Consider the following 15,072-nt stretch of genomic DNA (forward strand, 5'->3'; position numbering starts at 1 on the left):
CGTGGATAAGAGCTCAAATTGCCATGAACTGTTTGTCGTTCAAGTGTCAGTCAGTGAACAGGTGATAACCTTAACAATGCTGGAACTGGTATAGTGTTGGTTCATTAAATATAAGTTGAGTTTCAGTTATTTTCTATGTTCTTAAAATGAGTTCAGTTTTGGCAACTGATTGTCTTTGTTGTGTGCTTCTCTTAACATATGGACACTGATAATCCAAAGATGGGGCACAACAGAACTCTCTAATAAATGGACATTTGGTGTCACCCAGATGAGGGTAAAGCTATTTTCAAAATCTGGTTCCTCTTAATGTTTCTCAGTGAGTTTTTCCTTGTCACTATTGACAACTGCTCACTCATTAAGGATAAACTTATAGAAAATCATTTTTAAATGTAAAATCTATATTTGTAATCTGTAAAATATTTCTGTAAAACTTCTTTATCCACTAATAAATGTTTTATACAAATTAAATGGTACTTAACTGAATTAAACATTCATTATTATTCATACAGTGTATTAAGAATGTATAACTATAGATTTATCTACAACATCTCTTGTCAGTAGCCATTAGACTCTGCTACTTGTTTGCAAACATTTTAAATTAAAAACTGATTAATAAATTATTCTTTTTTGCCTGCATATTGTTTTTTTTTTTTTTTTTTATCATTTTGTCACAAAGCAGAAAGCAAACACATTTATTACTTGTTAAAGACTCAGTAACATGAATATCAGAGACAAAATCTACAAATCGCTTTAGAAATTTAGATGAAAATTTAAAAAACACTTTTAGTAACATCGATTAGATTTTAGTAAAGAAATATGAGTAGAAATATATAAATTGAGGTTTTACAGTGTTATCACAGAAATCAATAATAGTCATCAAACATAACTTTTTTTCTAAAAACAGGTTGGGGCTTCACTTCATTTCTCTTTCTACCAGTATGTACATAAAAGCAATAAAAGCAATAAAATTCAACGTGTTTTTCACTCATATGCAACATTTCACATATTAAGTCTTTTCTCACAGATCCAAATATAATTGTTGTTACAAGAAACATCGTCCCAGTTTCCGTTCCCAGTGTAAAAGCCAGACACAGCACAGTCCTCATCCCCATTACTGTTTGGTTCACCCGGATTCCAGAACCTTAAAGAAGAGAATCGGTCTTCATCTTCATTTTATGTAGTTTTACTGAACTTTCATCATTATTACCATTTTAATTAAAAACAATTTTCATTAAAAACATTATTATTTTGTCTCAGTCAACAAAACTTCATCGTACAATGATTTTTACACACTGTGACTCACCATAAACCTTATACACTATACACTGAAAATACACATCCATATACAGTGAGGGAAATAATTATTTGATTATTTGTACATTTACCCCCTTACAAAAAAATGAACAGTGTAGAATTTTTATGGTAGGTTTATTTTAACAGAGAGAGAATATATATTTTTTATATAAATTTGATATATAAAAATAATGTATTAAAATTATTTCTTTTTATATTTGTTTTATATTCTTCTCTCTAATAAACCTAACATTAAAATTCTAGACTGTTTATTTCTTTGTAAATGGGTAAATCAAATGGGATCAAATAATAATTTTCCCCACTGTACCTTATACAACATAAACCATAAACTGAAATAGAGATTTTTTTTTGAGGACACAGTTGATTGGTAAGAATTCATGGTACCTACAGGTTGTGAAGATGAATGATGATGATGTCATTAGCTACAACACATGTGCAGGTGAATCCTGAACAAGTGTTCACCTGTATGTGAGTCATGGTCACATTTGAGTGGATTATGGGACAGTTCCAGGTAACCAAACTTCAACCCTTTCCTACAGGCAGGTTTTGTTTTGGTTCTTCATGACAGATTTTACATAAACAATCTTTTGATGCAAAGTGTGCTCTAAATTGCCAGTGTAAAAGCCTCACATATGCTCTGAGACCTGAGAGTGATTTCTGTGTTCTTAAATGTGATGTGAGAGTGATCATTGAACAAACCCAATTTTTCTCATTCTCTTACCTGTTGATCACTGTGGTACCGTCCACCCATTTCCAGGTCCCTTCACTGTCTCTGTCATTTGCACCAATCCAAACACCTTCATTTCTTCTCCATACCTCAACAAAAACCTGGTGTGGAATAACAACTGATTAGATGTTGCCCCTTTTTTTTTCATTCAGACTTTTTTTCATTCGGACTCCAGAATCCAGTCCCTGCTGCGCTTCTCCTCCCCTACTATGCTTCTCCCGAAGTGCACCTTGGACTCTCTCAACCGAAGGACTGCCGTGTGTGTGTGTGTGTGTGCACGTGTGTGTATGTGCTCGTGTGTATCTCTCTCCCTCACACTTTTACTTTCACTCATTAAAACCTAAGCGAGCTGTACTCCGGCTTCCGCTTTCTGTTTCGCTCGCACCCTGACAGAATAATGAACCTCCTGAAAAGGATAAAAAAAAAAACAAAAAAAAAGGGAAGGAAAGAGAAGACAGGGATATGATCGGGTTGCTGCCGTGGTCCCAGCACGATCCAAAACTTGGTTGGAGGATTCGCTGTGCCACGATAAAGCAATGGCCAAGCTCCGCCTCGGGAAACACCCGGAAGCACGCTGCCGATTCATCCAATGGCACAGGAACGTGCAAGTTTGCCCGCGACACGTCCCCCGGCGAGTCTTATGGAATTCCCGGCTCGCTTTCCCAGCGAATTGGCAGAGTGGAGCAGTTTTATATAGAGCGTGGGTGAATATATGAGCTTCCATCCCTCCTTGTACACCACCGAAGCAGCTAAAATCGCGCTCCATATCTCCCTCTTGTCTGGGGACTCTCTCTCTCTCTCTCGCCAGTTAGCTGTGGAGAGCATTTGGAGGGGATTTCCGCTGGTGTGCTCATTTCATTGGGATTCTCACGGGGATGTTCGGGATAAATCGAGCGAATCTGCTTTACAGCCCCCTCGATTCTGGGCGGGCTCCGCCCCAGAGTTTCCAGGAGAGCATATTCTCCACTCCAGGGCTTCCAGGAAAGCTCCTCTCCATTCCAGGAGATCCCCGTTCCACTCCAGGGTTTCCAGGAAAGCTCCTTTCCGCTCCAGAGTTTCCAGGAGGGCTTCGCTCCGCCCGAGGGTTCCCACGAGCGCTCCGCTCCACCCCAGTGTTTCCACGAGCACTCTGCTCCACCCCAGGGTTTTCACGAGCGCTCCGCACCACCCCAGGGTTTCCACGAATGCTCTGCTCCGCTTCAGAGTTCCCCCTATGGCTTCACTCCGCTCCTGGGCTCCTCAAAGAGCTCGACTCGGCTCCAGTGTCCCGCCGAGCGTGCCGTCACATCGTCACCTGGCCGCGAAGGGGACGTTGACCACCGCCTTGCAACGTAGGGGATGTCGAGCCACCGCCTGGCCATGAAAGGGACATTGTACCGCCGCCTGGCCGCAAAAAGGACGTTGTACCGCCGCCTGGCCGCAAAAAGGACGTCGTACCGCCGCCTGTCGCGAAAGGGACGTCAAACAGCCACCTTTTTGCAAAAGGGTCGTCGCACCGCTGCCTAGCCGCAAGAAGGAGGTCATATCGCCTCCGACCGCCTATGACGGTGGCATGGCAACCCACGGTTCCTCTGACAGCCCCAGGTCGCTTCCAGAGCCATCCGGCAGTGGTGTCGCGGTCCCAGACACTTCTGAGGGCGACACCATAGCCCCCAGCTCCTCCGATGGAAACGTTTCGCCTCTGTGCTCCTCCGATGGCAAACTCACGCCTCCGAGCTCCTTCGATGGCGAACTCACACCTCCGAGCTCCTCCTTTGTCGAGGTCTCACCCCAGAGCTCCTCCTTTGGTAAAGTTTTACTCCCGAGCTCCCCTAGGTCCCTTTCGACCCTGGACGGACACATCCGCTGCTGCTAATCCCGGTTTATTAGGAAAGATGAGGCTCCACTGAACAACAAGCCATAAAGCATTTTTGCTCCAACCAAACAATAGTGTTGTAATTTGGATGGTTTTGGATGTTGGTTTTTTTTTTTACGTCACAGAACTTCGATTACTGTATTGTTTGTATATGTTTTGAAATAAGTTTTGCATAAAAAACAAGATCTTGCTGGTAAAAAAAAAAAATATCTCAGAATCTCGGGCTTGAGTCTACAATCCATAAGCAGGCGTCCAGGTGATGTTTATTATCACCACCTATCATTGCAAACCTTTTATTTCCAGCCAGAAGCATTATGTAAACAAAATGATTGATGGACAATGTAGCCAATGAGTGCAGGATTCTAACGATATATGGGAGGATTTTATTCCTGTCAGGGAACAACCGGCCATGCCTTCCCTCAACACACAGCACGCTCAGGGCACCTCTCCTATGTACTAACTACCTGCACCTGGTTCCCATCATCTTGCCCCTAACTTAAGAACCTCACTTCCTGGCACCCATCATCCGTTCTACCGTTCTAACTCTGGAGAGCACTCGTACACTAACCTTCTTAGAACTCTGCCTGTTCTATGGACTGTGCCTGTTCTATGGATTATACCTGTTTCCCAGTATGGCTGCTTTCTTGCTGTGTGTATTCTATAGTAAGACTATTAAACCTCGTTTAGTTACTTCGGTTTCTGTCCACCTGAATCCAGCCTGACAATTTCCAACGTGGGTGAATGATGCCCCAGGAAGTGAATGCAGCTCTCGGTTCTGCTCAAACAGCTGTTTTCAGCTTGTGCTAACTGGGCTTTGTTTCCAAAAATGTAAAAATTAACAGTCAAAAAAAGTTGTTTTATCTGAGATTTGCACAAAGCAGCGATGTGGAAAATATTCTTGGTGGTGGTGTAAAAACAGAGATTTGGAAATCAGCATGGGGATGGAAAATCTGAGCCTATTTTTTATCTGTAAGCTACAATATAGCTCCCTTTAGAGTTTTATACGATTTTATAGGTTTTATTGCCAGTTTGTTTTTATAAGAGTGATGCTTGAAAGTAAGTAATTGTGTGTGTGTGTGTGTGTGTGTGTGTGTGTGTGTGTGTGTGTGTGTGTGTGTGTGTGTGTGTGTGTGTGTGTGTGTGGCAGTGGGGTGGTGTGTTGGGTGATTTGTTGAGATTGAAATGGCTGGACATCACTATGAATGGCCATGACTGTAAAGCAAGAGCTTGTTTGGCTACCTGATGATCAATATGAACTCAATATTGCCAACTCAATATCCAAACATGTAAAACAAAAGCCTTTAATGGTCAGCCATTCATTTCTGGCTTTTAATCGAGTACTATTCTGGATTGCTTTATTAATGATTTCATGTATTTATTTTATTTATTTATTTTTAATTCAGAAAATATATATTTATTGTATATATTCATCCACAACTTTCTGTAACTTGTTCTTTTTGAGCAATATCAACTTGTGTATGTAGCCTATTTTTATCAGGAACTGTTAACATTTAAAGTTAGGTAGAACATTTCAGCTGTGAGTTCCAAAATCTGTGGCGAAGGCTAACAGGTTAATTCAGAATTTGCTAATCTGATCGATATGAAGGTGTGCATCATTGTTATTAACCATAACATAAACAATACTTCAACATTGGTATGTTCCTTCTAACAAGGAATTGTTTCTATAGTAACAGTTTATTTTTTCAATATACTTCTTTAAACCTTGTGTGATTCTGGTGTGCAATTATCTAAAGATAGAGATCCCATTCATGCTTCTAACATCAAAAAAAGAGTTTAGAAATATACCATTTAAATATATAATCTTTTAATTTTCCCATTTTTTACAGTACACTACCTGTTCCTCACTGCTGTTTATGATCACCAGGTCTGCTCCTCTTCCCTGGCAGTCCCTTCTGCTCTCACTCCAGCTCTTCTTCACAGTAGAGATGTAGTAAATACTAGAGCTGAAGTATCTCCATCCTGGTGTGGTAATGTCTTTCTCTGTACAGAGCGAAGATCAAACCACAAACCCTGAACCAGTCCAACACTACGATATGTTTATGTTCACTAAATCCACTGTTACATGGTGGAATAATTTTTTTAGAATAATTTATCCATCTATTCAAACACTCCCCCTGATGGTTAAGAGTGAAAAAAACACTACTTAGGTATGTAATGTATCTGTGGTTATAACACCACCAACATTTGCTATCACCCAGAAACAGACAAAATGCCAGACAAGTAAAAAAGAACAGAGAGACATGAATAAGGCTATGTATATAAGATATCAATAAACCATAAAATATGTGCACAAGAAGAAACACAGATGATTAAACACGGCCCCTGAGGATTATCTGGTGTTTACAGACACACAGGCGATACAAAATTAGTGTTTTAACTCACTACAAATGTGCTGCATTACTTTGAAATCAACAAACATTCACTTACTCAGTTGAGAAAGACGTTCCTTCTCAGCAGCCATGTTGTTGTAACGGGTCTGTAACTGTCTCTTTTCCATATTCAGGTTGTTGTAACGGGTCTGTAACTGTCTCTTTTCCATATTCAGGTTGTTGTAACGGGTCTGTAACTGACTTTTTTCCGTATTCAGGTTGTTGAAACGGGTCTGTAACTGACTTTTTTCCGTATTCAGGTTGTTGTACTGGTCTGTAACTGACTTTTTTTCCATATTCAGGTTGTTGTAACTGGTCTGTAACTGACTTTTTTTTCATATTCAGGTTGTTAAAACTGGTCTGTAACTGGTCTCTATCTATAGTCAGATTGTTGAAACTGGTCTCCAACTGGTCTCTTTCTACAGTCAGGTTATTAAATTTGATGCACAGTATGGTGATGATACCTAGCAAGAAAACAACCAGCATTAGCAGACAAAACACAGTCACTCTAAAACATCTGTATCCTGAAGTGCTGGGTTCTGAAGTTAGAAATCAATCAATAAATCAATTCAATCTGCATAGGATGATGTAATTCATTAAAGTAGTTTGTATGTGTAGATAAATGTGAGTGTGTGAGCATACCTGAAATAATTCCATTATTGCTTCTTGAAATAGTTCCATCATTGCTTCTGGTCACTTAAGTTTCTAGAACTTGATTTGCATATATGTCTTCATAAGAATTTTCGTTGTGGGGGCGCTTTCGAGCTTGTCATGGAGTAGGACGTGGTGTCAGGGGGCTCCGGTGGATTATTGTTATAATTGTTGTTATTTTGAGCTTTTCACTTTTATTTTTGCTCTCAATCCCTCGGTTTACCCCCGTTGTGTGTGTATTTGAATCTAGAGGTAATTATGATGGCTGGTAAAACTACTAAGACACGTAGAACAACTCAGTCTCAGCTGCGGCCTGGTGCAACAGTTGCGGCCTCGCCTTCTCGTGATTCACCTCGGTGTGAAGTGCCCATCGTTTCACAGGCAGCTTCTAAGGCTGATATTGACTCATTAAAGTCAGAGCTGCTGTCTTCTCTGAGGTCCGAAATCATCGAGGTATTTAAAGCCGAGCTACGTGCGTTGGAACGTACTTTGGGAAACGATTTACTGACAATAAAGTCGGAGCTGCAGGCGGTGAAGGCGCAGCTGTCCAGCGATAAAGCTGCGAATGAGGCTGCGGTGCGGGAACTGAAGGGCACCGTGGTTGAAATGGAGCGCTCACTTTCTGTTTGCACCGATGATATCTCTGTGATGCAACGTGACATACACTGTCTTACTGCTGAGTACAATAAGCTGGAGACCAAATGCGAAGATCTGGAAGCGAGATCACGGCGCGACAATGTCTGGATAATTGGTGTTCCTGAGGGTCCGAATAGCTCCACTAATGCGAGTGTTGCCGCGCTGTTGAAGGAGGCACTGAGTCTGGAGAAGGAGCCGGTTCTGGACTGGTCACATCGCACTCTACAGCCCGTACCAAAGCCTGGTGAACGACCACGAGCCATTGTGGCCAAATTTCACTATCACAGCGAATGTCTGAATGTCTTACGGCGCGCCAGAGAATTACAGCGCATTCAGTTTAAGGGCCTGAACATTTCTATTTTTCCCGACCATACGGTGAAAACCGCAAAAGCACGGGCTGCCTTTAATGAGGTGCATTGAAGGTGTGCGGTACGGGTTGTTTTATCCAGCGCGGCTACGTATTACACACAATGGTGTGGGCAAAGATTTTCTTTCACCTGACGAGGCCAGCGAGTATATAAAAACTATCCAAACTGTCTGAAGTGTGAACATATTTTTTGTCGCTGTTGGACGTGATGTTTGCTCCTTGTTTTTCATGTCACTGCACTGTTCACAGACTCCGCGTGGTGATGCTGGTCTTTAACTTTACGCACTTTGTGGTGTTTTTTTGTTGTTGTTATTTTTACTGGAATCAAAGTGTAAGTGATCCTGAAAACTTAATGTTTGTTTCATAAACGCTTGGTCGATTTATGTTGGGAATTTATTTTCCTCTAGAAACATTGTTTATATGTTTATGTAGACCGGGGATGAGCAGCCGTGGAATAGATATTGTTGAAACTGGCGAAAATCTATCCTGGGGTTGAGGACAGATGTGACAGATGTCATGCTTCCCCCTGTCATTCAAGTCATATGTTTTTTCTGTGCCCGAAATTACATGCATTCTGGACAGGTTTTTTCAGCATTATGTCCTCCATATTTGGAGTGCAGTTGACGCCATGCCCACTGATCGCTATATTTTGGGTTACCAATGAGTCGGTATCACTTAGTTCTGAACACAAAGATGTTTTGGCTTTCTCATCTTTGTTGGCCAGACGTTGCATACTTCTGCACTGGAAAGCAATAGGATGTCCTTCCATCTCTCGGTGGTTTAAAGATTTGATGTTCTTTCTTAAGTTGGAGAAAATAAAATATACGCTGAGGGGTTCTACTGACACTTTTTTTGCAAGTGGCAACCTGTTATTTCCTATTTTAGGGGACTATGGGTGCTACCTGATTAAAGATCCAAATCGGTCAAAACTGGACTGTATGCATAACCTTTCTTTTGTTTCTTCAGTTGTTTAAACGGGGATGTGGGGTGTGTGTGCGTGCGCATGTGTGTGTGTGTCTGGGGGTTTGTTTGTGTTTTGGGGGGTGGGGGTGTTTGCTCTTTGTTTGAAAAGGAAAAATTAAGAATTTCTGTTTACATTTTTGTATCTGTGATTGTTGATTTTTCAATAAAAATAATTAAGAAAAAAAAAAAAAAGAATTTTCGTTGTCCTTTGGATCAGCTGCCCTGCGATTTGCAAAAACTCCTGAGTAATTTTCATAAACTTGTTCATTCATCTTTCTTTGTGTTCCCTCTCGTTAAAAATGCTGAATGTACAAAAGCCTTCAATGTATTTTAGATCTCGATCTCTACATTCTCCACTGTAGCCTCCAAACTATAATCAACTCCCTGTGACTACTGTGTCTAAAATTTTATTGTACAGGAAGTAGAAGTGGCATCTTATCCCCCACACAGCAACACTTTCAGTAGGTCATCGGTATACTATTTTTTAAATTGGCTTCCTGTTATTTTCTCTGTAGCTAAATTTGACCTTTCAAATATCCCTCACACTACATTAATAAGCTAATGCCATTTTAAAGACTGACCCTCTGAAAGTTATAACTGTATAGTTTTCTAGAAAAGAATTATGCGAATTATGCGAATCATTGTGTGAATCTGATGTGCAATAACCCATACAGATCCTATTCAGACTCTGGCAATAAATAAAAAATAAAGAGTGCAAAGTTGGGAAATCTGTAATTTAAATATCTCATTTCTAATTTTTAATTGTTTCTCTTGGTTGTTTATGATCACCAGGCCTGCTCTTCTTCCCTGGCAGTTCTTTCTGCTTTGACTCCAGGTCTTTTGCTTCTTAGTAGATATGTAGTAAATACTGGAGTTAAAGTATCTCCATCCTGGTGTGTTAATGTCTTCCTCTGTACACAGCACATATTAAACCACATACCTTTAATAACAGCTCTGCATCATAACAAACCCTAAGCAAATCCATCAAATAATCTACCTGAGTGAATCACTGCGATGTTTATTTTCACATGCACAACTAAATCCATTGCGCCAGATAGTGACAGTATTTAGTATTTTACTATAAAACAACCTCCACTTGGAATGTTATCCAATTATTCAAAAACTGGCCATTGATGGTTAATAGAGATAAAACACTAGTTTTGTATGTAACTGTTCTAACAACCAACACAATTTCTTGTGTTGTCCAGAAACAAAGACAATCTGAGCGAGAGATGAGAAAAAGGAAGTGAGAAAGAACAGAGTCATTAATAAGGGTAGTGACCATAAATATTTGCATGTGTGTGCATGTACTCAATAAGATTTTAAGAATTTTAAATACTGCCCGTTACGTTGCCACCTTGGCTAGCCCTAGGATTTGCTCGGCCGCGATCAAGCCGCAGCCAAGCTCCGCCTCCGGAAACTCGCGGCTGTTTCTTGGCCGCGCTCGGCAGCGCCACGCCCCCTTGAGGACGTCACGGAGTTCCCGGCTCGCTTCTCCGGCAACAGGGCTGAGTGGGGCGTGTTTTTACGAAGTGTGGAGGGTTATATGAGGTCGAATCTGTCCTTCTACCCAACAGAGAGAGCAAGGATTGGACTCCACATCTCTCTACTGTCTGGAGAATCCCTCTCTCTTGCCAGTGAGTTGTGGAGCGCGACTGGAGGTGAGTTCGGCTCGTGCACCCGTTTCCTCCAACTTCTCACTAGGAAACTCGGGATTCTCACAGCGAATCTCCCGGAGAGCTCAGTTCCGCTCCAGAGAGTCTTGGAGAGCTCTGTTCCGCCCCAGGACCTCCAGGAGATCCTCACCCTGCTACAGGACCTCCAGGAGATCCTCACCCTGCTCCAGGACCTCCAAGAGAGCACGGCTCCGCTGACAGCCACAGGCTGTTTCCAAAGCCGCCCGATCGTGATGTCGCAGTCCCAGATACCTCTAATTGCAACCCCACAGACCCAGGTGTTGCTGAAAGTGACGTCTCGCTCACAAGCTCCTCTTAAAGCGACGTCTCGTTCCCGAGCTCCTCTGAAAGCGACGTCTCGCTCCCGAGCTCCTCCCAAGGAGGTGTCTCACTCCCGAGATCCTCCCACGGCGACGTCTCGCCTTAGAGCCCCACTCACGGCGACACCTTGCCTCCAAGTTACCTGGAAAGTGACGTCTCGCCCCTGAGCTCCCCGGAGGGTGAAGAGGCTCCGTTCCAGACCTTTCTGGGTAACGTCGATCCGTTCCAGGTCGCCGGGGTGGTCGTCGTGCCGGTCCGGGTTTCCGTGGTGGAGATCTCTCAGCTCCAGGCCTCCGCCAAGGACATCGCCCGGCCTCCAGTCTCCGTTTAAGAGCGTTGCTCCGCTCCCGGTCTCCCTAGAGGACCCCTCTTGGCTCCAGTCCACTGCGGTGGGCATCACGCAACCTTCGGTCTCCGCTGAGGAGTTCCCATAGCCAGGGACGCCTTTTCGGGTCTCCGTGGTGGATGGGGCTCCATTCCAGACCTCCCTGGGTGTCGTCGATCCGTTCCGGGTTGCTGGGGTAGCCGTCTCTCAGCTCCAGACCTCCGCCGAGGACGCCACGCTGCCTCCGGTCTTTGCTGGGGGCATCGCTCCGCTCCAGGTCTCCGCCGTGGGCGTCGCTCGGCTCCGGGTCTCCGTGGTGGTCATCTCTCAGTTCCAGACCTCCGTGCTGGGCGTCTCTTCGCTTCCTGTCTCCGCTGGGCGCATCGCACGCCTCTGGTCCTCGCCGGGGGCGTCGTTCCATTCCTGGTCTCCGAGTTGGGCTGCGCTCTGTTCCAGGACCCCGCTGTGGCCGTTGTCCCATTCCAGCTCTCCGTAGGGGTGGTTGCTCTGCCCTGGGTCCTTCCCGGCTTTCCCCGGTTCCGTGGCTGTTCCAGCCAGGTCCCCTTCGACCCTGGACGATTGGAGGGGTGCCCCGAGTGCCCTCCTCCGAGTGCCCCGGCCCAACGGGCTTTCTATGGGTATGGGTCCGGTGCCGGCCCTTTGGGGAGGGTGGTGTCAGGAATCCCCCTGCCATGCTCCCTTCGGCGGCTGTCAAACCTCGGTGCTTCAGGGAATGCCCTGCTCCTTCTCTCGTGCGTGCCCCACCCACACGGAGCTGCTCGCAATCATGCTTCATGGAGAACACCCGAGGCTCATTCACTCACTCATCCCATCTCCCATATAAACCCCTCACTTCCACACTCTCACTGTCGGTTATTGCACGTTCATGTAGGTTCATGCCGTGGGATTATCCTCGCGTATGCGCGCTCCCGCTACGTACCTGTTCGTTTCGGACCCCTCACTCTCTCCACAGCTGCGCTTCGGAAAAGGAACTTTGTGGCCCACGCTTCCGAAGCGCACCACCGGATTATCCCTGCGAATGCAGGTATTTGTGTTGGCTCTGCCTTTTGATTTAAATAAAACTTTGTTTGCTGTTACTTTAGCTTCCTGTGTTTGACTTGTTTGCCGAGAGTTCCGTGTTTGTATTTCTCTCGGCGTTTTCAAACAAACTTTGCTGTTTATCTATCCTTTTTTCACTTTTAATAATCCTAAATTGTTTTTGTCTTCCTGACTTGTGCCTGTAGTTTATTAACTCGACTATCACTAGTGTTGTCTATATTCATTGCCTCTCACTCATTTCTCTGTATACTAACTCAGTTCGTGATTATAAGCACTATACCGGTTGTGTGTCTGCCTTTGAGCGCAGGTGAGGACTCGTTCGAGTTGCAAACGGTGGCGTTGGAGATGGAGGCTTTGGAGAAACAAATTCGCGAGCTGCCTGCAAAGCATGCCCGGCTGCGAGAACGGAAAGCGGCGCTGGAAACATCGCGCACTCGTTGCAGGTAAACTCCCGGGTTGAACCTAACGCTTCCAGCACATCAACTCCGCATGCTTCTCTGCCCAGGCCCAGCGCACCTACAACCCACCGGTGCAACACGGACCCTGGATGCGGCACCACCGGCCTTCGAGATCTCGACCGAGAACCGCTTCGTTACCCTCCGTGACACGGAACGCAACACTGTGATTCTCGGAGATTCCATCGTCCGGCATGTCCTCGCTACCCGAGCTAAAGGTAAGGTTTACACTCGCTGTTTTCCTGGTGCTCGTGTGTTCTCGACGTTGCTGCGCAGGTACCCGCAAACCTGAACGAGAACTTCGGAGCGGTTGTTCTCCATGCCGGAGCGAACGACACCAGGCTGTGGCAAACTGAGATCTTAAAGAGGGACTTCAGGATCCTGGTGGAGACGGTACGCACCACATCACCCACAACTATGATCATAATGTCAGGACCTCTTCCCACTTACCAGCGAGGGGCTGAGAAGTTTAGTAGACTTTTAGCACTAAATGAATGGTTACAGTCATGGTGTCGAGAGCACAAACGTCTCTTTATTAATAACTGGAACTGTTTCTGGGAGCGTCCTAGGTTCTTCCGCCCTGATGGCCTGCACCCCAGCAGAGTTGGAGCAGCAGTGCTATCAGATAACATCTCTAGGATACTTCACACCATCTGACTGGTAAGACATCAAGAAATCTTCAACTATGAGAACACGTATACAACAGACAAAATAGTTACAAGTACACACACAGCCCAGTTTATAGAAACCGTATCTATTCCTCGTGTAGTAAAACCAAGAATTAAATACACAAGATCCAGAAATAATCTTATTACAGTTAAAACTGAAAAATGCCAGATAAACAAACACAACAAAGTTCTAAAGTTCGGTCTTTTAAACATTAGATCACTTGCACCCAAAGCATTGATTGTAAATGAGATGATCACAGATAATAATCTCGATGCACTCTGTCTCACTGAAACCTGGATTAAACCAGGTGATTATATGGGTCCTAAACGAGTCTACACTGTCAGGATATGTTTATTAGCATGAGCCCCGTCAGACTGGTCGTGGAGGAGGTGTAGGAACCATTTATAGTGCCTCTCTTAATGTTAGTCAGAGTTTAGGATTCAGTTTTAAATCATTTGAAGTGCTCGTTCTTAAAATTGTTCTTTCAGACATACATAGAAAACTCGCTCTGGTAACCGTGTAGAGACCCCCCAGGGCTCTACGCTGATTTTCTTCAAGTGTTTGCTTGTTTTCTCTCAGACCTCTTGATCAATTTTGCTGCTTGTAGGAGATTTTAATATTCATTCATTCATTTTCATTCATTCATTTATTTATAAAAGCACATTTAAAAACAACCCAGGGTTGACCAAAGTGCTGTACAAATTAGAATGAACAGGTACAGGTATACATTACAAACATTACAAGGAAAGCAATAAATGAATAGATTAAGAGCTTAGAAGATGTGTTTTAAGATTTGATTTGAAAGAAGAGAGTGATGATGCCGACCGGATCGATGCTGGAAGGTTATTCCAAAGTTTAGGGCCTACTATTGCAAAAGCTCGGTCTCCACGATGCTTTAACCTCGTTCTACGAATAAAGAGCATTCCGAGAGTGCCTGATCTGAGGTTCCTAGAGGGGTTATGATGGTATAAAATCTCAGAAAGGTATATAGGCGCTAAACCATGTAGTGCTTTAAAAACAAAAACTAGAATTTTAAATTCTATACGCAATTTTACAGGTAGCCAATGCAAAGAAGTTAAAATCGGATTAATATGCTCAAACTTTCGTTTTCCTCTTAAAAGTCTGGCTGCAGCGTTCTGTACTGTTTGAAGACGTCCGATCAGAGATTGATTTGCTCCTTAATAGAGCGTATTACAATAATCGAGACGTGAAGTAATAAAAGCATGGATAAGTAGTTCAAAGTTCTTAAAAGATAGAGCAGGTTTGACTTTTGACAAACGTCGTAGGTGAAAAAAACATGATTTGATGACAGCATTAATCTGTTTATCAAACTTGAGCCCTGAGTCAAACAGAACACCAAGATTTTTTGCATATGGAGTAACATAAGAGCTTAAGATGCCGAGGTCTAAATTGCTAAAATCATAAAAATCACTTGGACTAAACAGTAAGACTTCAGTTTTGTTTTTGTTTAAGGATAAAAAATTATCAGAAAGCCAAGTTTTCACTTCATGAAAGCAAGACAACAGAACCTCTAAGGAGCTTGGATCACTGTGTTTAAAGGGGAGATACAGTTGGGTGTCGTCAGCGTATAAATGAAATGATACTCCATGTCTGGAAAAAATGGAACCCAATGGCAGCAAGTATAGGGAGAACAGTGTTGGGGA

At 43.6% G+C, this 15,072-nt stretch overlaps 2 protein-coding genes across 6 annotated transcripts in view; one reads left to right on the forward strand and one right to left on the reverse strand.

Annotated features, from left to right (window-relative positions):
* Window positions 1-15,072, forward strand: part of LOC310723321 (uncharacterized protein) — a 487,719-nt gene that overhangs the window by 335,078 nt on the left and 137,569 nt on the right. For all 4 annotated transcript variants that reach the window (XM_083536146.1, XM_083536148.1, XM_083536145.1 and 1 more), the window contains exon 2: window positions 13,309-14,024. In XM_083536146.1, coding sequence (XP_083392272.1) covers window positions 13,309-13,323 — 15 coding nt within the window. In that variant the 3' untranslated portion in view covers window positions 13,324-14,024. The remainder of the gene's footprint in view (window positions 1-13,308; window positions 14,025-15,072) is intronic.
* Window positions 670-15,072, reverse strand: part of LOC310723317 (C-type lectin domain family 4 member M-like) — a 29,632-nt gene continuing 15,229 nt past the window's right edge. Inside the window, exons 2-5 of one of the 2 annotated variants that reach the window (XM_083536139.1) lie at window positions 6,345-6,699; window positions 5,752-5,897; window positions 2,036-2,142; window positions 670-1,141 (exon numbers count right to left, since the gene is read on the reverse strand). In XM_083536139.1, the coding sequence (XP_083392265.1) occupies window positions 1,000-1,141; window positions 2,036-2,142; window positions 5,752-5,897; window positions 6,345-6,582 (633 nt within the window). In that variant the 5' untranslated portion in view covers window positions 6,583-6,699 and the 3' untranslated portion in view covers window positions 670-999. The remainder of the gene's footprint in view (window positions 1,142-2,035; window positions 2,143-5,751; window positions 5,898-6,344; window positions 6,700-15,072) is intronic. The other variant, XM_083536138.1, reaches the window with a different exon arrangement.

The sequence above is a fragment of the Silurus aristotelis genome (assembly GCF_946808225.1).
Source record: "Silurus aristotelis genome assembly, chromosome: 3".
In the NCBI taxonomy this organism is placed as follows: Eukaryota; Metazoa; Chordata; class Actinopteri; order Siluriformes; family Siluridae; genus Silurus; species Silurus aristotelis.